A 27764-nucleotide genomic window follows, 5' to 3' on the forward strand; every position below is an offset into this window, starting at 1 on the left:
ACATATACATAGGATGATTCCAGTCTAGTAATAAATATACACACACTGGAAAGAGAGGCATTAAAAAGTTAATGGTAGGGGGGAGGGGGGAGGGATTGCATTGGGAGTTATACCTGATGTAAATGACGAGTTGATGGGTGCAGCACAGCAACATGGCACAAGTATACATATGTAACAAACCTGCACGTTATGCACATGTACCCTAGAACTTAAAGTATAATAATAAAAAATAAATTAATTAATTAAAAAAAAAAAAGTTAATGGTAGTTAACAGCCTGGGCGACAGAGCGAGACTGTCTCAAAAAAAAAAAAAAAAAGTTGTTAAGAAAAAAAGGAGTGACAATCCACATGTGGCCCACAAAGCTTAAAATATACACTATCTAGCCCTGGGCAGAAAAAGGTTTGACAATGCTGTTCAAAAGTCACCATTGGTAGATTGGAAACTGAAAAAGGTATATACCCTGGCATTGGACAACACAATGGCTGTGCCTCCTGCCAAAGAATGCTGAACTGGCCAAGTGAGGTACTTGGCAGGACAGCCCTGAAACGCATAAGCTCTCCGGCCTTTCCATCACTGCTCCCCCGCGGTTCTTCACCTCTGGCCACTCCATCCTCTGGCTTCCCTTCCACCACGTACTCACACGTTGAGTCCAGTACCTAGCCCTCTCCTCCAGGCTGCCCCCTCTGGAAACGTAAGCAGCACCAGGTATAAGAGTCAGGCACAAGCTGCCTTAATGTGCACCTGGACCCCTTACTTCCCCGTTGTGTGGAAGGTAAATCACTTATCTCTTTGAGCCTGTTTTCCCATCTACAAAATGGGAATGACAATAGGGTTATTCTGAGATTAAGTGAGATAAGGTACCTAAAGCACGCAGCACGGAAGTGGTCGACATGCTGGCTCTGATGTCAGCCATGAGCAGACTTTGGACAACTATTTATAAGCCATTCGCTTCAAAACCTTTCTCCTTCTCTTCTGTGACAGACTAATACTTGTGCCGCTTCCCTTCATTTAGAAACAAAACGCCCCAAGTTTAAATGAACGTTTAACTATCCAGCTAGAGGCATTTCAGTCTTGTGTATAGGGTGGTAAGGTGAGACTAAGTTCTGGCCAATGGGATCAGTGTAATTTCCAGGCCCTGTATTTCCACTTCCTTTTTCATGGGCTTTGAGGAGGACTTGGGGCTGGTGAGCCACTTTAACCACAGATGACAACCTTGGGGATGCAGAGGCAATACGACAGCAGGGCCCGGCGTCCCTAGATGATTCTGTGTTAACAGTTGTTGTCTAACCCTAACCCTGGACCACTCAACTCTGAACTGTCACATGATAAATAAGCTATTTTGCTGAGTCACTGTTTTGGGCTCGTGACAGAAGCTGAGCCTAGAGTCTAGTTAGTGCATGTCCCAAGGCTTCTCTTCAACCTATTAGTCCGCCCTGCAAATGTGCTGTTCTTGTACTTCTAAACACACAGAATATTCCAGCTATTTCTTGAAAATAGTTATATTTATTTATCCTCCAGTCAGAAGAATGTGTCATTTTTGACTCCTTCCACTGGTCACGGTAGATTCACAGCTTTTTACATCTGTACCTCTTCAATCCTCCCCCACCTCTGACCTCAGGCTTCAGATGGTTTTTTTTTTTTTGCTTCATGCTCTTTGCTTCCAATTTCATACTTTACACAATGATGCTTCATTCTGTTTCTTAAAATGGAATCCATTTCATGTTATTTTGTTACTTTGTTTTGAGACAAGGTCTTGCTCTATTCCCCAGGCTAGAGTGCGGTGGTGTAATCACAGCTCACTGTACCTTAACTTAAATAGATCTTAAGCTCCTGGGCTCAAGTGATCCTCCTACCTCAGTCTCCCTAGTAGCTAGGACTACTGGCACACACTACCATATCTGGCTAATTTTTAATTTTTTGTGCCCTTCTACTGGCCTCAAGTGATCGTACTGCCTCGGCCTCCCACAGTGCTAGGATTACAGGTGTGAGCCACCGTGCCCAGCCCCAGCTGTGAATTTGTCTATAAAAGCCCAGAGCATTGAAAGTTTCAAGAGACGGCCCGGGTGAGTCTCCAGTGCATCTCCGGCACACGTTCCACACGTGCATTACACTAATCATGCCACTCTCTCACTTCTCCAACCCTTTGAGCTTGCACTTTTTTCCTCTGCCTACATCAGTGCTTCTCAAATGTGGTAAAAGATCATTTTTTTAAAATTTCCAATCTAGACTGGGCATGGTGGTGCATACCTGTAGTCCTAGCTACTTAGAGGGCTGAGGTGGGAGGATTGCTTGAGCCCAGGAGTTCAAGGCCAGCCTGGGCAACACAGCAAGATCCTATCTCTTAAAAAAAAAAAAAATCCAATCTGTTGTGGACCCGTACTTATATAAAACACAATAAGGCCGGGCGCGGTGGCTCACGCCTGTAATGTCAGCACTTTAAGAGGTGGAGGTGGGCAGATCACGAGGTCAGGAGATCGAGATCATCCTGGCTAACACAGTAAAACCCCATCTCTACTAAAAAAAAAAAAAAAAATACAAAAATTTAGCCGAGTGTGGTGGCGGGCGCCTGTAGTCCCAGCAACTCGGAAGGCTGAGGCAGGAGAATGGCATAAACCCGGGAAGTGGAGCTTGCAGTGAGCCGAGATTGTGCCACTGCACTCCAGCCTGGAGGACAGAGCGAGACTCCATCTCAAAAAAAAAACAACCAACAACACACAAAAAACACAATAAACACAACTTAAATGATCAGAAAACAACCACATGCTTAGCTATCACAGCAAAGGCCCAGTTTCTCAATGCACTCTCTTACTGATGGCACCTGTCTTGTTATGAACAGGTAACAGTGCATCTACACTTGTTTATACCAGCTCTCCCTTCTCCCTGCCTGCTGAACCCTCAGAGTCCAACCGTCACTACTGTCTCCACTAAGCCTTTCCTGATGTTCCCCCCACCAACCCCCCGGTCACATCCTCAATACATCCGTGACTTTTTTTTTTGAGACAGTGTCTTGCTCTGTTGCCCAGGTTGGAGCGCAGTGGCGTGATCTTGGCTCACTGCAAAACCTCCACCTTCCAGGTTCAAGCGATTCTCCTGCCTCAGCCTCCCAAGTGGCTGGGACTACAGGCATGTGCCTCCACGCCCAGCTAATTTTTGTATTTTTAGTAGAGAGGGGGTTTCACTATGTTGGCCAGGCTGGTCTGGAACTCCTCACCTTACGTGATCCACCAGCTGTGGCCTCCCAAAGTGCTGGGATTACAGGCATGAGCCACTGCACCTGGCCTTTTAAAACACCCATTGTAACTTATGTTATTACAATTTTCTGTTAAATGTCAAAAAGCAACAAGCTCTTCAAGGTCAGGAATGTGTTCAATTCACCTCTGCATCCGAGCCTCGTGTCTGTCATGTGGGTAGAAGCTCAGAAATATAATCAGCAAATGAATGGACTCAACACACCTTTGTGGCAACAAGCAATCAACCATAACAACTTTAAATAGACTTTTAATGCCTGGGGTGTGGCTTAGGACTTCAAGGTTAGATAGTCTAGGCGTGAGACAGAGTGGAGAGCTCAGTAGGCCGTTTGAGATGGCTGCTGGCGGTAGCCACCGCGGCGCATGTAGCCCTCGTTTTTGCGGTAGCCGTCTTTCTGGTCTGCAGGAGAGAGATGGGAAGGATGTGGAGGGAGTGCCAGGGGAGAGGTTGTGAGGGTACCAGAAGCCGGGCGAGGAGAGGAGCCGGAAGCACTCACCTCGGAAGTAGCCCCCGTAGGTGCCTTGTTTGTGGTCAAACACTCGCTCATTGTTCTCCACCAGGCTGCCCAGCTTCTCGGCCAGCTGCAGGGCCAGGTTCTGCTGGGCAGTGGGCTCGGTGCGGTGCATCACCACTGTCTGCGTTGGCTGGTCCAGGGAGGCCTGACAGGCGCGAGGCAGAGGAGGGGACACGATACAGATCAGGCCCCTCCGCTCCAATCCCTCCATGGCTCCACCTGCCGGCTTCCCACCCCGGCCCCTACCATCAGCTCCTCATTAATGATCATTTTGCTGATGATGGAGTGCACAGTGGGCAGATCCAGCTCAAACATGTCTGACAGGGTCTCCATGCTGGGGAGAAAGGAGAGGACAGGGGCAGTCAGGACCCTTGCTCACAAGGCTGGGGCCCTTCTGTGTCCCCAAGGCCCAGCCTACCTGATGGAGTCGTAGACACTGCTGTAGGTGAAGAGGTAGGTCCTCAGTGACTCTTCCTGGATCTTCCTGTGGGAAGGGGGGAGAGAAGGGACAACGGGGCCTCAGGCAAGGGGACCAACCAGTCTCTTCTTCCCCAACCCATCACGGCCTGTCTGCTCACCTAACCAGCATGGTGCGGACTTTGTCAGCCTCGGGGAAAAGGTCCCACACTTTCCCATTCATCTTCTCATTGATGATAAAACTGTGACAGGTCTTCCAGTCACCCATCTTCATGGCCTTGGAGGCAGCGACCACATGTTCCCGCATGGACTCAGGGGGACCTGAAAGGGTGGGAATGAGGCAGAGCCTAGGGAACTTGGGACCAGGACTCCTGCCCCATTAGCACTCTTTAAGGGGGAACAGAGGCTGGAGGAGCAAACCATACTAGAGACTCTCCCCGTCTCTCTACCAAAGAGCCATGCAGTCGCCCAAACCACTCCATCTGCACAAATGTACTTAGGTTTGAACTCAATCAGTCCATAGACACACTTCAGGGGACTGCTGAACACCTCGAAAATGTTGACAAATTGTGCGTGTGTTCTCATGTACATCTTCCTGGGCTACAGAGCGAGACCCCGTCTCAAACAAAACAAAACAAAACAAAAAACAAAACAAAACAAAACCACCTCTGCCAGCTCAACTGGAATGGAATTTACCAATCCTTCCTCACCCACATCACCTTCATGAATGGTGCCATGCCCATGCATCAATTACACTGTTGCCAGCTTATTATTCTTCCAAGCAGCTTACTTTTTTTCCTTAAAAAACTTAGCCCCGGTCAAAATTATCTCTAAAATCACAGGTTTTATGTATTAATTATGAACTCAGGCCCCCAAATACAATCCTAAGACAAGCCAGGACGGTAAGACATGGTACACCGTAGTAACTGGAATTCAGGGTAGACAAAGTGCAAAAGTTCTAAGGCTAGAAATGGGTGGCAGACAGAGAAGCACGAACACGCAGACTCCGGAGCAAGCACAGCAAGCTCAATGCGAACAGGGATCAGGTGCAAATAGAACCACAGGAGCAGGGCTAAGTGTAAGGAAAGGCACACAGCCCTCCTGGATGAACTTCCATTTTAACCATATTAACACTTGCAAAAGGCAAGGTTGGTCCGGGCGCAGTGGCTCATGCCTGTAATCTCAGTACTTTGGGAAGCTGAGGTGGGCGGGTCACCTGAGCTCAGGAATTCAAGACCAGCCTGGCCAACAAGAGGAAACCCCATCTCTACTAAAAATACAAAAAATTAGCCAGACGTGGTGGTGGGCGCCTGTAGTCTCAGCTATTTGAGAGGCTGAGGCAGCAGAATCACTTGAACCTGGGAGGCAGAGGTTGCAGTGAGCCGAGATTGCGCCACTGCACTCCAGCCTGGGCGACAGTGAGGCTCTGTCTCAAAAAAAAAAAAAAAAAAAAAAAAAAAGGCAAGTTTAGAGGCTCAAAGAATATTTCTCTACAAGCCAAACAACAGTGCAGAGCTGATGCAAACTGGCTTTTGGAACTACTGTAGGGAGAAGTTAAGAGGCAGGGACTGTGGAGAAGCAGATAGCCCTTTCCCATCTCTGCTACTTCAGCTCCAGCCAAGGCTAGCTCTGCAGGAAGGGAGGGCCAGGAGTGACAGACTGCCAATATTCTAAGACATGAAAATTCCGATTCTCATGGGAAATTTCCGCACAAAGTAAGTCTCACTACGTAAGCCAAACAAAAATGTACCTAAGGAAACCTACCCTTTAGCCCAAACATATACATGACCAGGGGAGGACAAATCTGTAGGGGGATGTGGCTGTGGACACTGGGCTGGGCTCACTCGTCAAGCCCTCCTGTGGGCCAACGTCACAGGAAGGGCGCAGCTCAATTCCTTTCCAGTGAGTCACCACTCACTGCAACCCTGCAAGATCTATCTTTCAAAAGGGGCCAAAGGAATCAATGTTAGCTTCTTGAACAATAAGGCTCTATGACAGTTGGTTTGGCTGGAATGTAATATACATGAAGGGAAGAAAAGGGAAAGGTCAGAGGTACACATGAGCTGTGTTAAACTCGGGCGAGTCACTTAACTTCTCTGTGCCTCAGTTTCTCCACTGGGAAACAGGGTATTACTAGTACCTACAGCATAGGGTTATTACTAATGCAGATTAAATAATTATTTGTAAAACACTTAGGACAGTACCAGGCAGAGGAAGTGTCATTAAATCAGACAGAGTTGAGTGGTGGGAGAGTTACTCTCTTCACTTCTCTTAATCCTCATGTGTAATCAGGGAGTGAGGCAGTCTGCTGAACCCTGGAGCTCCACACTCACCCAGCAGGGGCTGTCGCTCGCCCACGCGCAACTGGTGGTGGAACTGCTTGCTGATCATGCGTCGGCGGGCATCGCTCTCATGGGCAGCCATGTAGGGAATCTCCAGGAGCATGGCAGACACCAGGTAGACACACTCCAGCAGCTCCAGGTTGATGTGCAGGTGGAAGGGGACCTGCCGGCGCCGCTCCACCTTCTCCTGCTCCTGGTTGCGCTCCTGCAGGCTGCGCAGCAGCAGGCCCTGGCCCAGAAGCTCCTTGGCTCGGCCACTTGACTGGATGTCCAGCAGGGCATTGTGTGCGTCCTTGGTCAGGCCTTGGCGGAAGGCACAGATGCCCAGCTGCACCATGGTGCGGTTGTAAAGGATCTGGGGGCAAAGGGTAATAATGCACTCAGAGGTGACAGCTGCAAGACAAGTCTTCATTTATTTCATAACTAAGCCGGGCACGGTGGCTCACGCCTGTAATCCCAGCACTTTGGGAGGCTAAGGTGGGAGGATCACTTGAGCACAGGGGTTTAAGATGGGCCTGAGTAACATGGAGACACTCCATGGCTAAAGATAAAAAACCAAAACAAAACTAAACGAATCTACTTTAAGTGCCTACTATGTGCTGAGCAACAGGCTAGGAGGGAGAACAAAATAGACAAGTCCCTACCCTGCATGGAGGTTATGTCTAGGGGTAGGGTGTGGGGGGCACGAGAGCTGCACTACGAGGCGGTGACTCACGCTGAGAAGAAAAATAAAGCAGAGAATGGAGCCAGGAAGGGAGTCTGTGCGGTGAGGCTCAAACGTTCACATAACTACAGAAGGCCTCATTGGGAAAGAATGTTTGAATAAAGACCTAAAGAGAGAGCAAGTCATGCAGGCATCTGGGGAAAGAATATCCTATAAAAAGGAAAAGTAAACGCAGTGATCCTGTGGAAGAACCGGGCCAGGTATATTCAAGAAACAAGGGGGCTGGGCACGGAGGCTGTAATCCCAGCACTTTGGGAGGCCGAGGCAGGCGGATCACGAGGTCAAGAGATCGAGACCATCCTAGCTAACATGGTGAAACCCCATCTCTACTAAAAATACAAAAAATTAGCCGGGCATGGTGGTAGGTGACTGTAGTCCCAGCTGCTTGGGAGGCTGAGGCAGAAGAATGGCGTGAACCCGGGAGGCAGAGCTTGCAGTGAGTTGAGATTGCGCCACTGCACTCCAACCTGGGAGACAGAGCGAGACTCCGCCTCAAAAAAAAAAAAAAAAAGGGCCGGGCGCGGTGGCTCAAGCCTGTAGTCCCAGCACTTTGGGAGGCCGAGACGGGCGGATCACGAGGTCAGGAGATCGAGACCATCCTGGCTAACACGGTGAAACCCCGTCTCTACTAAAAAAATACAAAAAACTAGCCGGGCGCGGTGGCGGACGCCTGTAGTCCCAGCTACTCGGGAGGCTGAGGCAGGAGAATGGCGTAAACCCGGGAGGCGGAGCTTGCAGTGAGCTGAGATCCGGCCACTGCACTCCAGCCTGGGCGGCAGAGCGAGACTCCGTCTCAAAAAAAAAAAAAAAAAAAAAAAAAAAAGACAGCTGGGCGCGGTGGCTCAAGCCTGTAATCCCAGCACTTTGGGAGGCCGAGACGGGCGGATAACGAGGTCAGGAGATCGAGACCATCCTGGCTAACACGGTGAAACCCCGTCTCTACTAAAAAATACAAAAAAAAAAAAAAACTAGCCGGGCGAGGTGGCGGGCGCCTGTAGTCCCAGCTACTCGGGAGGCTGAGGCAGGAGAATGGCGTGAACCCGGGAGGCGGAGCTTGCAGTGAGCCAAGATCTGGCCATTGCACTCCAGCCTGGGTGACACAGCAAGACTCCGTCTCAAAAAAAAAAAAAAAAAAAAAAAAAAAAAAAGACACAAGGGGCGTGACACAGCTAGGGCTGGGAAAAGACACCACCACCACAAGCTGGGGGATGGGCAAGCACCAGTCATTTTTTTTTTCTGACGGAGTCTCGCTGTGTCTCCCAGGCTGGAGTGCAGTGGCGCAATCTCGGCTCACTGCAAGCTCGGCCTCCCGGGTTCATGCCATTCTCCCGCCTCAGCCTCCGAGTAGCTGGGACTACAGGCGCCCGCCACCACACCTGGCTCGTTTTTTGTATTTTTAGTAGAGACGGGGTTTCACCGTGTTAGCCAGGATGGTCTCGATCTCCTGACCTCGTGATCCACCCGCCTCGGCCCCCCAAAGTGCTGGGATTACAGGCTTGAGCCACCGCTCCCGACCAGCACCAGTCATTTTATGAGTGTTGTTTTTTTTTTTTTTTTTTTGAGATGGAGTCTGGCTCAGTCGCTCAGGCTGGAGTGCAGTGGCGCGATCTCGGCTCACTGCAATCTCCACCTCCCGGGTTCACGTCATTCTCCTGCCTCAGCCTCCGGAGTAGCTGGGACTACAAGCGCCCGCCACCACGCCCAGCTAATTTTTTGTATTTTTAGTAGAGACGGGGTTTCACCATGTTAGCCAGGATGGTCTCGATCTCTTGACCTCGTGATCTGCCCTCCTCGGCCTCCCAAAGTGCTGGGATTACAGGCGTGAGCCACCGCACCCGGCCCATTTTATGAGTTTTAAGACAGGAAACTGGGCCAGGCGTGGTGGCTCAAGCCTGTAATCCCAGCACTTTGGGAGGCCGAGACGGGCGGATCACGAGGTCAAGGGATCGAGACCATCCTGGCTAACACGGTGAAACCCCGTCTCTACTAAAAAAAATACAAAAAACTAGCCGGGCGAGGTGGCGGGCGCCTGTAGTCCCAGCTACTCGGGAGGCTGAGGCAGGAGAATGGCGTGAACCCGGGAGGCGGAGCTTGCAGTGAGCCCAGATCGTGCCACTGCCCTCCAGCCTGGGCGACAGAGCGAGACTCCATCTCAAAAACAAACAAAAAAAAAAGACAGGAAACCATGGGAAGGTTTTGAGCAAACAGGTGATATGATCTGACATAACTGAACAGGTTAATCTGTATTATGAACAGAACAAAGGGACTGAAGAGACACAAAGGCAGAATCAGAGAGAAATCAGATGATGGTGGCTTAGAGCAGAGGGTACAAGTAGAAGTGACAGGAAGTGTTCTGATAATGGACTGTGAACAGGAACGGCTGGGGAATCAGATGCAGTATATGAGAGAAAGGTTCGAAACAAGAATAACCCCAAGGTTTCCGGTCTAAGCAACTGGGAAGAGGGACTTGGCACTAATTAAGACAGGAGAGACGGTAAGTAGTACAAATCTTGGGGGAAAAGGCTAAGTGTATTCATAACAACAACAAAAATGTGGAGATCAATGCCAGTCATAAGCTTACATGCAAAAAGCCTTAAATATGTTAGCAAACAGAATCCAGCAATATATAATATAAAAGAAACAATATACATGACCAAACTGGATATACCTCAGGAATAAAATGTTAGTATAAAAACGTAATGAACTCGGCTGGGCATGGTGGCTCATGCCTGTAATCCCAGCACTTTGGGAGGTGAAGGCAGGTGGATCATGGGGTCAGGAGTTCGAGAGCAGCCTGCCCAACATGGTGAAACCCGGTCTCTACTAAAAAAACAAAAGTTAGCTGGGTGGTGGTGTGCACACCTGTAATCCCAGCTACTTGAGAGGCTGAGGCAGGAGAATTGCTTGAGCCAGGGAGGCGGAGGTTGCAGTGAGCCGAGATTGCGCCACTGCACTCCAGCCTGGGCGACAGAGTGACACCCTTTTTCAAAAAACAAAAAACACACAATAATGAACTCATAGTTATTCATTATATGAATAGAATGAAGAAGTAACCGCGTATTTCTTTCTTCTTTGAGACAGTCTTTCTCTGTTGCCCAGGCTGGAGTGCAGTGGCGTGATCATGGCTCCTGCAACCTTGACGTCCTGAGCTCAAGCAATCCTCCTACCTCAGCCTCCTGAGTAGGTGGGACTACAGGCGTGCACCACTATGCCTGGCTAATTTCTGTATTTTTTTGTAGAGACAGGGTTTTGCTATGTTGCACAGCAATTAATATGGGACTTGCTTAAGGACAGACAAAAAGAAAAATGAATGGGACAGAAGGGAATGACCTGAAAAACACCTACTCTTATAGGTGATGTGGTTTTTCACATTATTTTCCACAAAGACACCAAAGCAATACAATAGGGGAAAGGAAGTCTTTTCTACAAATGATGCTAGAACAACTAGGTATCCATATGGAGGAAAAAGAAACCCTGATCCCAACCACACCAGATGCAAAAATCAAACCAAGACCAACTATAAGACTCAATGTAAAAGCTAAAACCGATAGGGACTTATGAAAAAAAAAAAAAAAAAAAAAAAAGAAATTCAAAAAATCCTCATGAATTTCAAGTAGGCAAAGGTTTTTTAGACAGGATCCAGAAAATAATTACTATAAAAGAAAAAACTGGGCCGGGTGCGGTGGCTCACGCCTGTAATCCCAGCACTTTGGGAGGGTGAGGCGGGCGGATCATGAGGTCAAGACATTGAGACCATCCTGGCCAACATGGTGAAACCCCGTCTCTACTAAAAAATTTAAAAAATTAGCTGGACATGGTGGTACGTGCCTGTAGTCCCAGCTACTCGGGAGGCTGAGGCAGGAGAATCACCTGAACCCGGGAAGCAGAGGTTGTAGTGAGTCAAGATCACGCCACTGCACTCCAGCCTGGTGACAGAGCGAGACTCTGTCTCAAAAAAACAAAACAAAACAAAACAAAACAAAAAACGGATACATCAGATTTCATCCAAAGGTATGGTTAAGAAAACGAATAAGCAAACCAGACTGGAAGAAATATTTTCAAAACATATCTGAGGTCAGGGGTTCCAGACCATCCTGGCCAACATGGTGAAACCTCGCCTCTATTAAATATACAAAAATTAGCTGGGTGTGGGGGCACACGCCTGCAATCGCAGCTACTTGGGAGGCTGAGGCAGGAGAATTGCTTGAACCTAGGAGGTGGACATTGCAGTGAGCCCAGATTGCGCCACTGCACTCCAGCCTGGGCAACACAGTGAGACTGTCTCAAAAAAAAAAAAAAAAAAAAAAAAAAAATCTGTCTCAGGACTAGTTATCCAAGATAGATAAAGCACTCCTATAACTCAATAAAGTAAACAATCCAATTGTTTTAAATGGGCAAGAACTGACCAGATATTTCACAAAAGATAAATGGCCAATAAACATAAATGGCCAATAAACATAAAAAAGTAAAAAAGTAGCCAATATCAATAGTCACCAGGCAAATGCAAACTAACACTACAATGAGATACCATTAGACAACCAACTAAAATTTAAAAGACCTTTGAGTAGACGGGTGCAGTGGCTCACGCCTGTAATCCCAGCCCTTTGGGAGGCTGAGGTGGGTGGGTCACCTGAGGTTCAAGACCAGCCTGGCCAACATGGTAAAATCTTCTCTCTATTAAATATACAAAAATTAGCCTGGTGTGGTGGCACATGCCTGTAATCTCAGCTACACGGAATGGTGAGGCAGGAGAATGGCTTGAATCTGGGAGACAGAGGGTGGAGTGAGCCAAGATTGTACCACTGCACTCCAGCCTGGGCAACAGAGCGAGCCTGTCTCAAAACAAACAAAAACATACACATATACACACACAAACACACAAACTAAAATATCTTTGAGACCAGCCTGGGCAACGTAGTGAGACTCTGTCTCTACAAAAAATAAAAAGTTAGCAGGTATGGTGGCACATGCCTGTAGCCTCAGTACTATGGAGGCTGAGGTAGGAGGATCACTTGAACCTGGGAATTTAAGGCTACTGTGGGCCATGATCATGCCACTACACTCAGCCTAGGTGACAGTGCAAGACCCTGCCTCAAAAAACAAAAACAAGTTTAAAAGACCCAATACCACTGCCGGCACGATGGTTCACTCCTGTAATCTCAGCACTTTGGGAGGCTGAGGCAGGCAGATCACTTGAGGTCAGGAATTTGAGACCAGCCTGGCCAATGTGGTGAAACCCCAACTCTACTAAATTACGAAAATTAGCCAGACGTGGTGGCGGGCGCCTGTAATCCCAGCTACTCAGAAGGCTGAGGCAGGAGAATCGCTTGATCCTGGGAGATGGCGGTTGCAGTGAGCTGAGATGGCCCCACTGCACTCCAGCCTTGGCGACAGAGCTAAACTCCCTCTCAAAAAAAAAAAAAAAAAAAAAAAAAAAGACCAACATCACCAAAAATTGACAAGGAACTCCCAAACACTAGCAGGAGAGTAAAATGCTATAACCACTTTTGAGTTTCTTACAGCCAGGCTTTCCCATCTGTCCCCAGTCATTCCAGTCAACCCATCCCTCTTCTGCACCCATCAGAAAAGTCTAGTCAGTGTGCCCCGGAAAGGCCATCCCCCACTCCCAGGACCCAGAACCTTCCCGTCCCACAGCTTTGAAAAAAAATCCCAACTGCCAACCTGCAGCAGCTTCCTACATCAGAGCCAAAAACTGGAAATAAACTGGGTGTCCACCAAGAGGAAAACAGATACAGTGATATGTTCATACCGTGCAATAAAAACACAAACAGGAGGCCGGGCGCGGTGGCTCAAGCCTGTAATCCCAGCACTTTGGGAGGCCAAGATGGGCGGATCACGAGGTCAGGAGTTCGAGACCATCCTGGCTAACACGGTGAAACCCCGTCTCTACTAAAAAATACAAAAAACTAGCCGGGCGAGGTGGCGGGCGCCTGTAGTCCCGGCTACTCGGGAGGCTGAGGCAGGAGAATGGCGTAAAAACCCGGGAGGCAGAGCTTGCAGTGAGCTGAGATCCGGCCACTGCACTCCAGCCTGGGCGACACAGCGAGACTCCGTCTCAAAAAAAAAAAAAAAAAAAAAACACAAACAGGAGGGCTGTTTAAAAACCAGCATTACCCCCAGACAGGTTCACCAGGTGCTCTACACATAAACATTTCCTAGTTGCCTTGAATACACTTTTACAGGAGCTACACTTCCACACACAGCTTTTGTTTTTGTTTTTGTTTTTGCTTTTTTTTGACATAGAGTCTTGCTCTATTACCCAGGCTGGAGTGCAGTGGCAGTCTGGGCTCACTGGAACCTCTGCCTCTTGGGCTCCAGTGCTACCAAGCCCGGCTAATTTTTTTTTTGTAGACAAGAAATTATGTGTTTACATGCAGGAGGACTGCAGGATGCTGGCATGTGGGAAAGACCAAGTGTCTACTTAAATTTGCACCAGTCACACAGGTGGCCGTTCTGGTTAAGCCAGTTTGCCAAGAGGCCAGGGGCCTGGCATCTCCTTCACCTCCAAGGCGTCCCCATCCTACCTGCACTGGCGGGTCTGCGTGCTGAATGTTGTCCTGCAGGTGGCTCATAAGCATGAGGTCGCGGGCCTGGTACCAGCGGGAGTGCAGAGCGTGGTGGTAGATGTGGCAGAGGATGGCGCATGTGCGGATCCGGTCTGTGCGGTCTTTGGCGTAGATGTACTTGCACAGTCTCTCCATCAACACGGCCGAGTCCTCGCCCTCATTTTCTGCCTGGTCTTGCTCAGACTGGGGAGGAAGGGAGGTTATTTGCAAAGGAGATCCAGCTTTAAAAGGCACAGGTTCTAGCAACCAAAGATGAGACTCTATCCAGTCTCTTTCTAATATGTCAGTTTCCCTCCCTGCTCCACCTGGGGAAGTCTAGAGAGTAAGATTTGCCGTCAAGTTCTCACAGAAGCGGAGGGCAGGCGGACACACCCGTTCCCCTCTGCCATGACTGCCACGCGCTCACCTTTGAGGAGCCCTCGGGCGGAGTCAGCTGCCGCTGATGGGCCTTGTAATCAAACTTGTAGTAGGTGTGCAGGATGCGCAGCAGGTAGATGCGGCAGACCTCCTCGGTAGTGCCCTTCTCCTCCAGGTAGCGCTGCACGCGCTCGATGATGGCACACACCTGGGCTTCATCCTTCAAATGCTCCACATACTCTGGCAGGGAGAGCACCCATCCTTGTCTCAATTGGGCATCCAGGCTTTCCCATCTGTCCCCAGTCATTCCAGTCAACCCATCCATCTTCTGCACCCATCAGGAAAGTCTAGTCAATGTGCCCCGGAAAGGCCATCCCCCACTCCCAGGACACAGAACCTTCCCGTCCCACAGCTTCGGAAAAAAATCCCAACTGCCAACCTCTGCCAATAAGGGTCTACAGGGCCGGGCGCGGTGGCTCAAGCCTGTAATCCCAGCACTTTGGGAGGCCGAGGAGGGTGGATCACGAGGTCAGGAGATCGAGACTATCCTGGCTAACATGGTGAAACCCCGTCTCTACTAAAAATACAAAAAACTAGCCGGGCGTGGTGGCGGGCGCCTGTAGTCTCAGCTACTTGGGAGGCTAAGGCGGGAGAATGGCGTGAACCCGGGAGGCGGAGCTTGCAGTGAGCCGAGATCACGCCACTGCACTCCAGCCTGGGAGACACAGCGAGACTCCGTCTCAAAAAAAAAAAAAAATAAAATAAATAAAAGGGTCTACAAAGCCTGGCCCTTGCCTGGTGTCCCACGATTCTCCCTCTGCCTTCCTGTGGAGTCACACTGGCCTTTTTACTCCTGGAACATCAGGCTCGCTCTCTGCTCCTCCTGTCAGGCACTGTCTTCAGCTGATTCTTCCCCTAACTCCTCCTTGTTGGATCTCACCTCTGGTGGCCCCTACTTAAGGGTGTTTTCTCCAGCTGCTAGCTACAGCAGCCACCCCTCCAGTCACTTTTTACCACAGGGCCCTATTTTAACTCCGAACTCATACTTTACATCATCTAGAATTATTATTAATATTTTTTGAGATGGAGTTTTACTCTTTCACCCAGGCTGGAGTGCAGTGGTGCAATCTCCGCTTATTGCAACCTCTGCCCCACTGGGTTCAAGGGATTCTGCTGCCTCAGCCTCCCACATAGCTGGGATTTACAGGCTCCTGGCTAATTTTTGTATTTTGAGTAGAGCCAGGGTTTCACCATGTTGGCCAGGCTGGTCTCAAACTCCTGACCTCAGGTGATCCAACTGCCTCAGCCTCCCAAAGTGCTAAGATTACAGGTGTGAGCCACTGCACCCGGCCCAGAATTATCTTGTTTAATATCTTACTCTCTCTCTCTCTATATATATATTTTTGATATGGAGTCTTGCTCTGTCACCCAGGCTGGAGTGCAGTGGCGTGATCTCATCTCACTGCAAGTTCCGCCTCCCAGGTTCACGCCATTCTCCTGCCTCAGCCTCCCAAGTAGCTGGGACTACAGGCGCCTGCCACCACGCCCGGCTATTTTTTTTTTTTTTTTTTTTTTTGTATTTTTAGTACAGATGGAGTTTCACCATGTTAGCCAGGATGGTCTCGATCTCGACCTCGTGATCCGGCTGCTTCGGCCTCCCAAAGAGCTGGGTTTACAGACATGAGCCACCGCGCCCGGCCATATCTTACTATTATTATTTGTCAAACTGCCTTTCTCCATCCAGCACAAAAGGTAAGCTTTTGGCTGCCTTGTTAATCACTAAACCCTTGACTTGATGGGCACATTCACACTTTTACTGAGTAAACTATGCTGCACTTTCACACCCCAATGCCTCTCATCCAAGCTAAACAAGAGAAGTGAACAGATGCCTTACCCCAAAGGTTCTCAAAGTATAGCCCTGAGACCAGCAACCTGGGAGCAGGCTACAGGTGCACGTTCTCAGGCCCCACCCACACCTACGGAATCAGAAACGACGGGACTGGGAGCCAGCATCTCATCAGGCCCTTCCATGCGAATGCTGGGGTAAGGAAAGGCTGGCTTTTCAAGCACTCTGACTTTGTAAAATCCTTACAAAGCTCTAAACCTAGTATTATTCCCCGAAGTTTTCCTCTCAGCAAAGCTCACGCTTGCTCAGGCTCACCTTGGGAGTGAGGGTCAGTATTTTGCATTATTTTGGTAAATTCTTCATCCATTCGTTCTACCAGAGTTAGGATGCAGCCACGGACACGCAGTGGCTGAAAAGGAAGGCGAAGGAGGAGTTAACAAATTAGCCCAGATCTCAGTCTCAAACCTCAACCCTAGGGTCCCACTGAGCCTTCCCAAAGCATAAAACACACACCTCCAGTTATCCTGCCAACTCCTCCCTTTACCTGGTCAGCGTTGTGCAGGTTCTCACTCTCTTCCAGAATATTCTCTCCAACAAAAATGTTGGGATTTGCAAACAGGATGTCCATAAGCTCATTGATGCAGTCCAGGCACTTCCCCCACATCTCTGGCTGCCAAGATTTCAGACCACAGCAGAGTCAGAGGAGTGAAGGTAGAGTAAGCGGATGCCTCCCACTTCAGCAGGAATCGTGGGGCCTTCCACCACCAAGACTGCCTCCGTAGCCCGAGTCTTAAGACACTAGGTACCCTCTTCCCCCGACCCACTAGCTATGCCCTGAGATGCTCCTCTTCACTGCTCTCACCTTCATGTAGGTTGCCAGGTTAGGGTTGTAGTCATAGAGAGAGGCAATGATATTGAACTTGATCTTGACAATGACGCCCTCTCCCAGGTTGTTTTCTGCTGCAATCTGAACCAGCAGTTGCAGCAGCTCAATCTGGGCAGCACTAGAGGGCCAGAGAGCTGGGTGAGGCTTTAGAGACAAATCACAAAGTCTCCCCCAAGATGCCCTCTTCAGATAACACCCCGTCCTCACCACCCGTATCCCTGCTTCTCCTTTATAAATTCCAAACAGAAGCAGCAATAATCCCAACCATCCTGGAATGCTGTGAAATGCTTCACACCGACCACCATTCTCTGTTACCTAATAACTAAAGAGGGTAAACACTCTTTCAGTTTTTTAATCTTAAAAAAAAAAAAGAAAAAAAAAGGGCTGGGAGTGGTGGTTCACGCCTGTAATCCCAGTACTTTGGGAGGCCGAGGCAGGCGGATCACTTGAAGTCAGGAGTTCGAGACCAGCCTGGTCAACATGGTGAAACCCCGTCTCTACTAGAAGTACAAAAATTAGCCAGGGATGGTGGCAGGTGCCTGTAATCCCAGCTACTCAGTAGGCTGAGGCAGGAGAATCGCCTGAACCCAGAAGGCAAAGACTGCAGTGAGCCGAGATTGTGCCACTGTACTCCAGCCTGGGCAACAGAACAAGACTCCAAAAAAAAAAAAAAAAGGAGAACATTATCTCATTGTATAGATGGGAAAACAGACCCAAAAGGTTAAGTGATTGGTTTTAGGTCACAAGAAGGGTAAACAGCAGGTAACCGACTGAGGTGTCCCAAGCACACCATTCCTCTACTATAGCCACACACAGACCCTCCCAACAACCCCTTCCCCCAACCTCCACCCTCTGCCACCATGCAATCCCACCACCCAGGCCCACGAATCTTACCGATCAGTTCCCTTCTTTCCTCGTGCCTGTAGGATCTCATTCAACTTCTTGATAACAACAGCGTGGGTGATCTCGGTTCCCTTGGCAAACATTTTTGGCTTCTCCTGTATCAGTACATATCCCGTCACGTGCATGCCAGCGGGAACCTGTTTTTGCCTTTTCCCCACAAGGGTACCTTTATGCCCTCCCAAACTGTTCCCCAATTCATTTTACCTCTGAAACCCTCACCTTAACCAAGGGCACTCCACCCCGGACCCTTTCCCACTCCCCGCCTTCATTGTCCTCCTCCTCCTCATCCAGGCGCTTGGATTTCCTGTCATGCTTCTTCTTAGCTTTGTCCTCCCGTTTCTTCTCGGCTGCCTTCTTGTCCTCATCTGTGGTAGGTGCCCTGCCGGCAGACATGGGAAAAGATGACAGATCAGCCCTCCCCACCTCTAAGGCTTCTTCCTCCCCTCAACTTCCTCTTTTCCTCCAACAGCTCATGACCTAGAGGACACAGTTAACCATAACCTAGCCATCTCTAGTAAGACAGAGTACTAACCAGGCCATTGTAGACATATTAATAGAAACAACCTGTCGGCTAGGCGTGGTTGATCACTTGACGTCAGGAATCCAAGACCAGCCTGGGCAACATGGTGGAACCCCATTTCTACCAAAAGTACAAAAATTAGCCGGGCATGGTGGCGCACGCCTGTAGTCCCAGCTAACTTAGGAGACTGAGGCACGAGAATTGCTTGAACCCGGGAGGCAGAGAAGGCTGCAGTGAGCCATGATCACGTCACAGCACTTCAGCCTGGGCAACAGAGTGAGACTCAGTCTCCAGGAAAAAAAAAAGAGAAAAGAAAAGAAATAACCTGTCATTTTGCTCCAAAGCTAACACCTACAGTTTTCCAAAGAATCCACAAACAACTTATTTTCTTTGATACCAGTTGCTTTCTCCAGACTGACTAATCATTCACCAAAAATGAATCAGTTTCCCCAAATGTATAAAATATTTCTCTTTTTTACTATTCCTAAACTGTTTCATCCCTTTCTCTCCTCTCTTCTTATGACAACTGATTAATCTAAATTCTGAATTTTAAAAGAACGTTCACTACAAAAAAGGTCCCCACAAAACAGAAAAAGATCACCAGCTACCTTGAAATGGTCTTAGGCTACTGGATGTTGCCTGAAACCATCTCCAGACTTTCATATGTATTCATGTAACAAAATACAAACCAAATGGCAAAGACAAATTACTTCAAACTTTGCACAGATACTGAAGAATAAATCTTTCCAGAAACACTCAACATTTTTGAAACCTCATATGTAATTATCATAATTTACCATTTGAACATTTAAAAATAAATTTCATTTTCACTGCTTAATAGGTTTGAATACGCTTTTGGAATAGTCTATAAGTTTACCAGTTAAATTAGTCTTCCCTTGCCAGAAGACCAATGCCCTAACTCTCAACAAAAGCGTATGGACTGGCCAGGCACGGTGGCTCAAGCCTGTAACCCCAGCACTTTGGGAGGCCGAGGTGGGTGTGTTGCTTGAGCCCAGGAGTTCAGGACCAGCCTGGGCGACAAGGTAAAAAGTCTGTCTCTATTAAAAAACAACAACAACAAAAGCTTATGGATCTTTCCCCTGCACCACACTCTAATGATGATGATTCACTCTATAGGTAAAATTCTTTGCAAATATGCAAAGTATGTTCATTAAACTAAAACCTCTTGGTCTAAACCATCTCTATAGCTCTGAGATCAGAAGAGCTAAAGCTATTTTTTAAAATTAATGCTTCAAAAGAATTTAATCTTCCTTGGCCTAAAGTATTACTCCTAGCACTAAAGATAGTATGATACACACCTCAAAACGGAAATGTACTATCGTACAAAATTCTAACTGAAAGACCTAAGACTTGGCTTGACCTCTCCCATGACAGATTGTACTCTGGTATATTCATATCTTGTTGGAAATTATCAGATAACAAATGTTTATATCCTCAGCTATATAATCAACAGATGCAAGTGACATTTCTAAATGAGTATTTCCTCTAGTTAATACATAGTTAAGAGACTAAAAAGTCATTATTGAGAGACACCAACGGAAGTCAGGCCTAACTACACTGCAAGGGACCACACCATTTTCCCATGCCTTCCCAACCACAACTACTGATGGAAAGCCCTAGATGTATACCCTGGCTTAGGATCCTAACTCAGACATTCGGTCTCACTAGAGATCCTGGGGTTCACTTAAAAAACAAAAACAAAAAAACGCCTCCAGAATCAGGTAACTCTCAGAAGTAGAAAGCAGCTCTGTAAGAGTTCACAAGTCGCTGGGCACGGTGGCTCATGCCTGTAATCCCAGCACTTTGGGAGGCTGAGGCAGGTGATCACGAGGTCAGGAGATCAAGACCATCCTGGTTAAGACGGCGAAACCCCGTCTCTACTAAAAATACAAAAAATTAGCCGGGCGCAGTGGTGGGCGCCTGTAGTCCCAGCTACTTGGGAGGCTGAGGCAGGAGAATCGCTTGAACCAGGCAGGCAGAGGTTGCAGTGAGCCAAGACTGCGCCACTGCACTCCAGCCTAGGCGACACAGCAAGACTCCATCTCAAAAAAAGAGTTCACACGTCAATCATGACATCAGGTATAGATGAACTTCCCCCTAAAACCTTCAGATCACCATAAGACAACAGATGGCCTTATCCTACATCAAAGAGGCTGAAGCTCATGAGAATAAACCCACTCCTTTACAAGCTTGTTTTGAACAAAAGATGAAGGACGAGAAATGCTGATGAGGGAAAGGGTATATTTAGACTGGCTGAATCTGGAGTTGCTGAAAACCCTTACTGGCAGAGGGCCTATCATGTTTTCTAGAACTTCCACCAACCATGGGTGGCATACTCAAGGAGAGCTAATATCAGAGTTTACACAGAAAAACGGACAAGCAGAATCCACTGTTCTGTGGTTTTGCTCTCTCTCCTTATTCCTCTTTCTCCTATAGAAATCCTGCTTTTGCTCAGTTGGAAATTAATCTGAAAATTTGTCTCCCTTGTTATACAAGAGAAATAGTGTCTGTGAATTATTCTTCTACACTACAAAGCCACAAACTCTGAATGTCAAAAAGCATAGTTTTCTACTATGTTGTTGAGGACTTTTGAGTCTGTATTTATAAAAGTATAGCTTTACAGTCTTATAGTTACCTTTTCTTTTGTTTTTTGTTTTTGGTTTTTTTGTTTTTTTTTTTTGTGACAGAGTCTCGCTCTGTCACCCAGGCTGGAGTGCAGTGGTGCGATCTTGGCTCACTGCAACCTCCACCTCCTGGTTCAAGCGATTCTCCTACCTCAGCTTCCCGAATAGCTGGGACTACAGGTGCCCGCCACCATGTCTGGCTAATTTTTTGTATTTTTAGTAGAGATTGGGTTTCACCATGTTAGCTAGGATGGTGTCAATCTCCTGACCTCGTGATCCGCCCGCCTCGGCCTCCCAAAGTCCTGGGATCACAGGTGTGAGCTACCGCGCCTGACCTTGATATCTTTTTTTTTTTTTTTTTTTTTTGAGACGGAGTCTCGCTGTGTCTCCCAGGCTGGAGTGCAGTGGCGTGATCTCAGCTCACTGCAAGCTCCGCCTCCCGGGTTCACGCCATTCTCCCGCCTCAGCCTCCCAAGTAGCTGAGACTACAGGCGCCCGCCACCACGCCCGGCTAGTTTTTTGTATTTTTAGTAGAGACGGGTTTCACCATGTTAGCCAGGATAGTCTCGATCTCCTGACCTTGTGATCCACCCGCCTCGGCCTCCCAAAGTGCTGGGATTACAGGCTTGAGCCACCGCGCCCGGCGACCTTGATATCTTAAGTTTAATTTTAGGTCCCACTTGCTCCCTCAGACAGGAGCATTTGTGCAACACACATGTGCAGTGCACATCACACACCAGAGTTCATACAATGGGAGACTTCAATACACAATTATTCAAAGACAAAAACGCAAAGTACAGTAGATATAAAAGATCTGAACCAATAGTAACACTGATAGTTCTGTAAGATGTCAACAGGTTAAAAAAATGAGTTTCATGATCAAGCAACTTTTTAAGACGGTTAATAAAACAAGGTTAGGCACGTTTATTCTCATGGAACTTTTCAGAGGTGGTTGTAAACCCTCCAAGAAGGGGCTGATAGACAATGTGGCCCAGACCTTGACCAGTGTTCCCTGAAGCACTGGACCAAAAAAAGCTTCTCAACAAAATGCCCACCAAGTAAGTTGTTCAGCCTGTCTAGGCTCCTAGAGGGTTGGAAACTCACTACCTCCCTAAAGCAGCATGACCACAACATTTAAATGCAGGAAAGCAACCTTAAGAGCAATAATCTTCCCATTAAAAGGGTACTATTTGTCTGGGTGCAGTGGCTCATGCCTATAACCCCAGCACTTTGGGAGGCTGAGGCAGGAGGATTGCTTGAGCCTAGGAGATCGAGATCAGCGTGGGGAACATGGTGAAACCTCGTCTCTACTAAAAACACAAAGAATTAGCCAGGTGTCCTGGAGTGTACCTGTAGTCCCAGCTACCCAGGAGCCTGAGGTGGCAAGATCACCTGAGCCCAAGAGGTTGTGGCTGCAGTGAGCCAAGATTGCATCTCTGCACTCCAGCCTGGGAAGAGCGAGACCCTGCATCAAAAGAGCACTACTTATCTGTAGTTTGCCCAAACTGGCTAAGAAAAAATAAATAAAAACGCTGTTTTTAGTGAGCTTCAGATTTCACTCCCATGGGACACAAAGGAGGAGGTATCACTTTTATTTCAAAAGAAGAAACTGAGACTTAAGGTCAAGTAACTGACACAATGTTGTACAGCTGCTAAAGGCTGGGAGACAGAATCCACACTGGGATCCTCCCCCGTTCTGACTGTCCCAGTAAAGGTCATGAACACCTGCAGCAGTCTGTATGCTGTATGTGTACTAAGAAGTTATCAGGAAGGGTAACCACAGTAGCAATGCACACTGAGGGCTCACCACGCACCAGTCCTAGATGAACTACTGTCTTACATTACACCTCCCTGTATTCCTGCAGCTATTCTGGAAAGGAGGGTTCCCTGCCTTACTTTACAGATGAGAAAACTGAAGATTAGACAGGTTAAGTAGTTTGTCCAATGTCCCACAGCTATCGGGTGCCAAAGTGAGATGTGCACCCAATCTACACATAGCAAGTAAGGCTGTGGGTAAATATTTGGACTCTGGAGTCTTCAATTCTCATCTTTAGGATGCATTAGCTTTGTGACTTTAGCCAACTAAATACTTGACTCTCTAATCCTACTGTAAAATGCTAACAGTTGGCTTCTCCAACCTAAAAGGACTCATGGAAGAATCAATAACCTTTGAGACAGTTAAGGGCTTTTCACCAGTTCCAGTATAACCCTAGGTCCCACTACTTTCCTTACTTTTTAAGAAATCTTGAGGCCAGCGCGGTTTGTTTCCCTTCCTCCTCCTCTGAGTCGGAATCAGAAGATGTGGAACCTGTGTCCCAGTCCTCATCATCTTCAGAATCTTCTGAGTCCTCATCTTCATCCTTAGAGGGAAAAAAAGACGATCAGCAAGAAGACGATAGGGAAATTGACCAGTGTCTCTACCCTCTTTACTAACGCATATTCGAGATTTATTTTCATGAGTAGAACAAGAGCGGCTACTCATGGAATCAAGGTATCAAGGTCTGGAACTGACCATCAACTCCCAGAGTGATGCTGCAATTTGGCTGCAGGGACACACACAGCTTCCCCTAGCAGAGCTGGGCCCAGATCCCTGTTTGCCCACTGCTCTAATATAAGAGGAAGCCTGTTCTCAACTCCACTAAAATTCACCCCTTCCAACCCTAGGGGTTTGAGTCTTATCTTTTTCCCCCAAGGACTCAGGAATGACCTCCGGCAGGAAATCACCCATCTAACCCTGGCTCTTACATCCATCTTTTTGAGGAATTTGCGACTCTCCCCAGAAGGAGCTTCTGATTTCTTCTTCAAGAAAGTTGCAGCACTGACTCCGTCCTCATCCTCATCCTCATCTGAAGAGCCTAGTTGGAATGGAGGGAGAAAAAAAGATCCTGAATGTTGGCCAGGTGTGGTGGCTCACGCCTGTAATCCCAGCACTTTGGGAGGCTGAGGAGGGTGGATCACGAGGCCAGGAGATCGAGACCATCCTGGCTAACACGGTGAAACCCCATCTCTACTAAAAAATACAAAAAATTAGCCAGGCATGGTGGCAGGCACCTGTAGTCCCAGCTACTCAGGAGGCTGAGGCAGGAGAATGGCATGAACCCAGGAGACAGAGCTTGCAGTGAGTCGAGATCGCTCCACTGCACTCCAACCTGGACAACAGAGCAAGATTCCGTCTCAAAAAAAAAAAAAAAAGAGATCTTGAATGTTGAAAAGCCAGACTGCAAGGCAAACAAGAAACCAGGCCAAGGGCAGTGCTAACTCTGGACTTTCTATTTCCAACAAAGGTTCTTTTGCTCACCTTCTGAATCTTCCTCGTTTTTCTCAGCATCTTCATCTGCGGACTGCTCGGGGTTCTGGACAGAGGGAAGTGAGAGAACAATCATGGATGCGCTCCAGCCATCAGTCCACCCCACCCCTCCACCCCAGACAGTTCTGTCATGCTTCCCGCTCCAGTCACACCTCCCACTAACAATTCCATCTTTGGGCCTCAGTCATGGGGTCACCATTCCCAGTTCAGTAAGTGTGCCTCTAGCCTCCCCACCTGCTTGTAGCTTGTGATATGGGACTCAAAATCACGGTTGTATTTTCGGATCTTCTGGCGCAAGGTGCTCAGAGCCTTGGCATTGTTCTTGTTCATCTTCTTCTTCCCTTCCTTATCTTCCCAAAGCTAAAGGAAGAAGAGGAAAGAAAGAGAGAACAGTGATCTGAAACTAAGTAACATTTCCTAAACTCCAGGCTTCTCCACTTTTGAGTCTTGCTATCAGTACACCACTGGTACTGCTTACTAACTACATCTGTTAGCTTATTTTTAAAAGATCCTATACATCCCACCACTAAAAGTACAAAACCATGAATAAGCGGTGGTAATAAATATAGGCATCACACCTCATTAAGATAGTCCTCTAGGTCAGCCAGGATGCGGATATAGAACCGGGGGACACCTTCTTTGTCCACAATGCTCTTGGCCTTCCCATATGCTTTTCCCAGGAGCTCAAACTCTTCCAGGCACTTGGTGACATCACGAATCTTCATAGCATTACGGATGGTCCGGATAAGGTTGGTCAGCTCCTCAAACCTGGGTTGGGAGCCCAATATCACATTGAACCTGACCACTGAGGGAAAACTCACCACTGCTCCCAGAGACTCTCATCACCCAGCCTCCCCATGACTTCACCTCTTGTCCTTGGCACTGCGGACAACTCTCTTGGTATCTTCTTCATCCTCGCTCAGCAACAATGGCCTGTTTGGAAGGAACACAGACCATTAACCTCCTTTCCCACTCTTTCCAAAAAACCCCTATTTCCCTTCTCAGGGCAGGTGAACTGAGTAATCCAGGTCATCCACACCAACTCATAACCTTTTTGACTCCTCCTCAGGGCCACTTCATATACAACTCACTCTTTTAAGTGTGCGTTAAGTAAGGCCTTTTACTCAGTGTTGTAGCAAACACAAAGATGACAGCCACTATCCTCTCAAAAACCAACAAATGAAGGTGCTTATTTACTGTGTAACTAATGACATAGAGACATAAGTCACTACAGAAGAACTGAAAAAAAGAGGTAGTGAAAAATGATACTTGAGCTATAATGAACAAAAAAGGCTTCAGGGAGGTGGTACCTAAACTAGATCTTAGCAACATTTCCCAAAGTATGAGAGGCCAATAGCAAGGAGAAAGTCTCAATGGCATTAACACCTCCACTGCTAGTATTTTCCTACAATAGTAAGACGAGACCACAGGCTCACAGTCAGCAATAGTATCTCTATTCTTTTTGTTAAGAGACAAGGTCTCACTATGTTGCCTAGGCGGCCTCCAACTCCTGAGTTTAAGGGATCCTCCCACCTCAGCCTCCAGAGTAGTTGGGACTACACACATGCACCATCTTGCCTGCCTCTTTTTCCTTTTTGTTATTTTTTGGGTTATTTTGGGTTTTTTTTTTTTTTTTGAGGCAGAGCTTTGCTTTTATCACCCAGGCTGGAGTGCAATGGCGCAATCTTGGCTCACTGTGACCTCTGCCTCCCAGGTTCAAGTGATTCTCCTGCCTCAGCCTCCTCAGTTGCTGGAGTTACAGGCACGTGCCACTACACCCGGCTAATTTTTGTATTTTTAGTAGAGATGGGTTTCACCTTATTGGCCAGGCTGGTCTCAAACTCCTGACCTCAAGTAATCTGCCCACCTCAGCCTCCCAAAGTGCCGGGATTATAGGCTTGAGCCACCTGCCCAGCCTGGATTATTTGGCATTTTATGGCAAATGACATTGGTTTCCACCTGTGGAAGTGACATGAAATCATATGCATACTGGCCTATACATATGCAATACATACTTTTAAAACAGTAGCACAAGCATATGGCAGATGTTTAAGAAACACCATTCCAGCGGGGCATAGTGGCTCATGCCTGTAATCCCAACACTTTAGAATGCCAGGCAGGAGGTTCACTTGAGCCCAGGAGTTCAGAACCAGCCTAAGCAACACAGTGAGATCCCTTCTCTACAAAAAATTAAAAACAATTAGCCCGCCGCGATGGCGTGCACCTGTAGTTCCATCTACTTGAGAGGCTGAGGTGAGAGGATAGCTTGAGATCTGAAGGTCGAGGCTGTGAATTATGACCCCTCAAAAAAAAAAAAAAAAAAGGGAAAAAGAAAAACCATTCTATTGTTTCAAAGGGTAAAAAAACAATGTACAGAATCGGGGGATGGGCATTTCCGTAGAGGTGAACAAGCATGTAAAACGTTTAAGCACCTGCGTACACAGCAGGTGGCCAGACTTCAGAGTCACATCAGGGGCCTCCCAGACACCAATCAAGCATTTTGCGTTTCCTTCTGTGAGCAGTGAGAAGTCACTAAGGACTTCTCGGCGGTAAGATGAGAGGAGAAAGATAGAGACTGTAGACTTAAGGCCAGTTAGGAAGCTGATGCAACAGCTCTCGCCAGTGGGAAACCCCTGTGATTCTATCCCTTGTGCCTGGTGGGTGGCCTCCCGCTATCACAGTCCTCTAAGGCTGTCTCTCCAACACCGCTCCGGTCCCGCAAACTCTGGTCATTGTCCGAACCCGCTCTCCCCGCCCTCACCTCCATCCCCTCCCATGTACACTGCTTTCCACAGCCCGCCTAACCCCGCACTCCCAGAATGGTCACGGGCATCGCCCCTGCAACTCACTGTTTGCCATAGTTGCCTCCGACAGGTTTGGTGACGAGCTCCTCCCCGGACAGGGACGACTCGGACTCGCTGTCCGAACCGGTGGTGAAAAACCGCGACATGGCGACGGCGCGGAGGTGCTACGGCCGGACCTGCGGGGGAGCCAAGGCGTCACCGGCCACGCGAAGAGGCCCGGGCCACCACCTCCCGACGCTCGAGCCCTCACTGGCCCCACCTGGACCTCGAACCGGGTCTCCCACCACGAAGCACGAGGCCCAAAGAATACCAACCAGCTGAGCTCGCGAGTCACGCCGCAGATCCGTGACAGCGGAAACGCCGAGAGAGAAGGCGGGTCCTCGCGTCACTTCCGGGAAGCGCCGACGAACTACACTGGGAGACTACAACTCCCAGTGGCCTTCCCAAGATACGGGGGCGGGGACAAGCCTGAGGGAACTGAGCGCTGAGACCTTGACTGCAGGCGTCGCGAATCCTGCCGCGCGTTGGTGTCGGGATTTAAAACACGAAGATCGGCGGGGCGCGGTGGCTCACGCGTGTGATTACAGCATTAATAGGCATTAATAGTATAGAAGTAGATAATCCTGCCGGGTGCGGTGGCTCACGCCTGTAATCTCAGCACT

The 27764-nt window shown here is 48.2% G+C and overlaps 1 protein-coding gene across 2 annotated transcripts; it reads right to left on the minus strand.

Annotated features, from left to right (window-relative positions):
- Nucleotides 1-3483: 3483 nt before the first annotated feature.
- LOC105482869 (eukaryotic translation initiation factor 3 subunit C) lies at nt 3484-27512 on the minus strand. 2 transcript variants are annotated; one of them, XM_011743283.2, is made up of 21 exons: nt 27417-27512; nt 27148-27278; nt 25166-25231; nt 24877-25066; nt 24533-24658; nt 24290-24344; nt 23737-23846; nt 23224-23351; nt 18046-18205; nt 17818-17921; nt 16900-17041; nt 16582-16707; nt 16353-16446; nt 14241-14431; nt 13793-14017; nt 6515-6878; nt 4343-4502; nt 4183-4248; nt 4011-4098; nt 3747-3909; nt 3484-3649 (listed from the first exon to the last, which is right to left on the minus strand). In XM_011743283.2, the coding sequence occupies exons 2-21, from the start codon at nt 27246-27248 to the stop codon at nt 3567-3569; spliced, it is 2742 nt and encodes a 913-aa protein (XP_011741585.1). In that variant the 5' UTR covers nt 27249-27278; nt 27417-27512; the 3' UTR covers nt 3484-3566. The 2 variants fall into 2 exon arrangements, with proteins under 2 accessions (XP_011741585.1, XP_011741586.1); XM_011743284.3 differs by having other exon boundaries at nt 27362-27464.
- Nucleotides 27513-27764: the final 252 nt, after the last annotated feature.

Source organism: Macaca nemestrina, chromosome 18, assembly GCF_043159975.1.
Source record: "Macaca nemestrina isolate mMacNem1 chromosome 18, mMacNem.hap1, whole genome shotgun sequence".
Lineage (NCBI taxonomy): Eukaryota > Metazoa > Chordata > Mammalia > Primates > Cercopithecidae > Macaca > Macaca nemestrina.

Excerpts from the sequence above, each read along its gene's own strand:
- LOC105482869 (XM_011743283.2), bottom strand. The coding sequence starts at position 27,248 with ATGTCGCGGTTTTTCACCACCGGTTCGGACAGCGAGTCCGAGTCGTCC. Across the intron at positions 25,067-25,165 it reads CGCAGTGCCAAGGACAAGAG|GTTTGAGGAGCTGACCAACC; the intron begins GTGAAGTCATGG and ends CTCCCAACCCAG. Across the intron at positions 24,659-24,876 it reads TAGAGGACTATCTTAATGAG|CTTTGGGAAGATAAGGAAGG; the intron begins GTGTGATGCCTA and ends TTCTTCCTTTAG.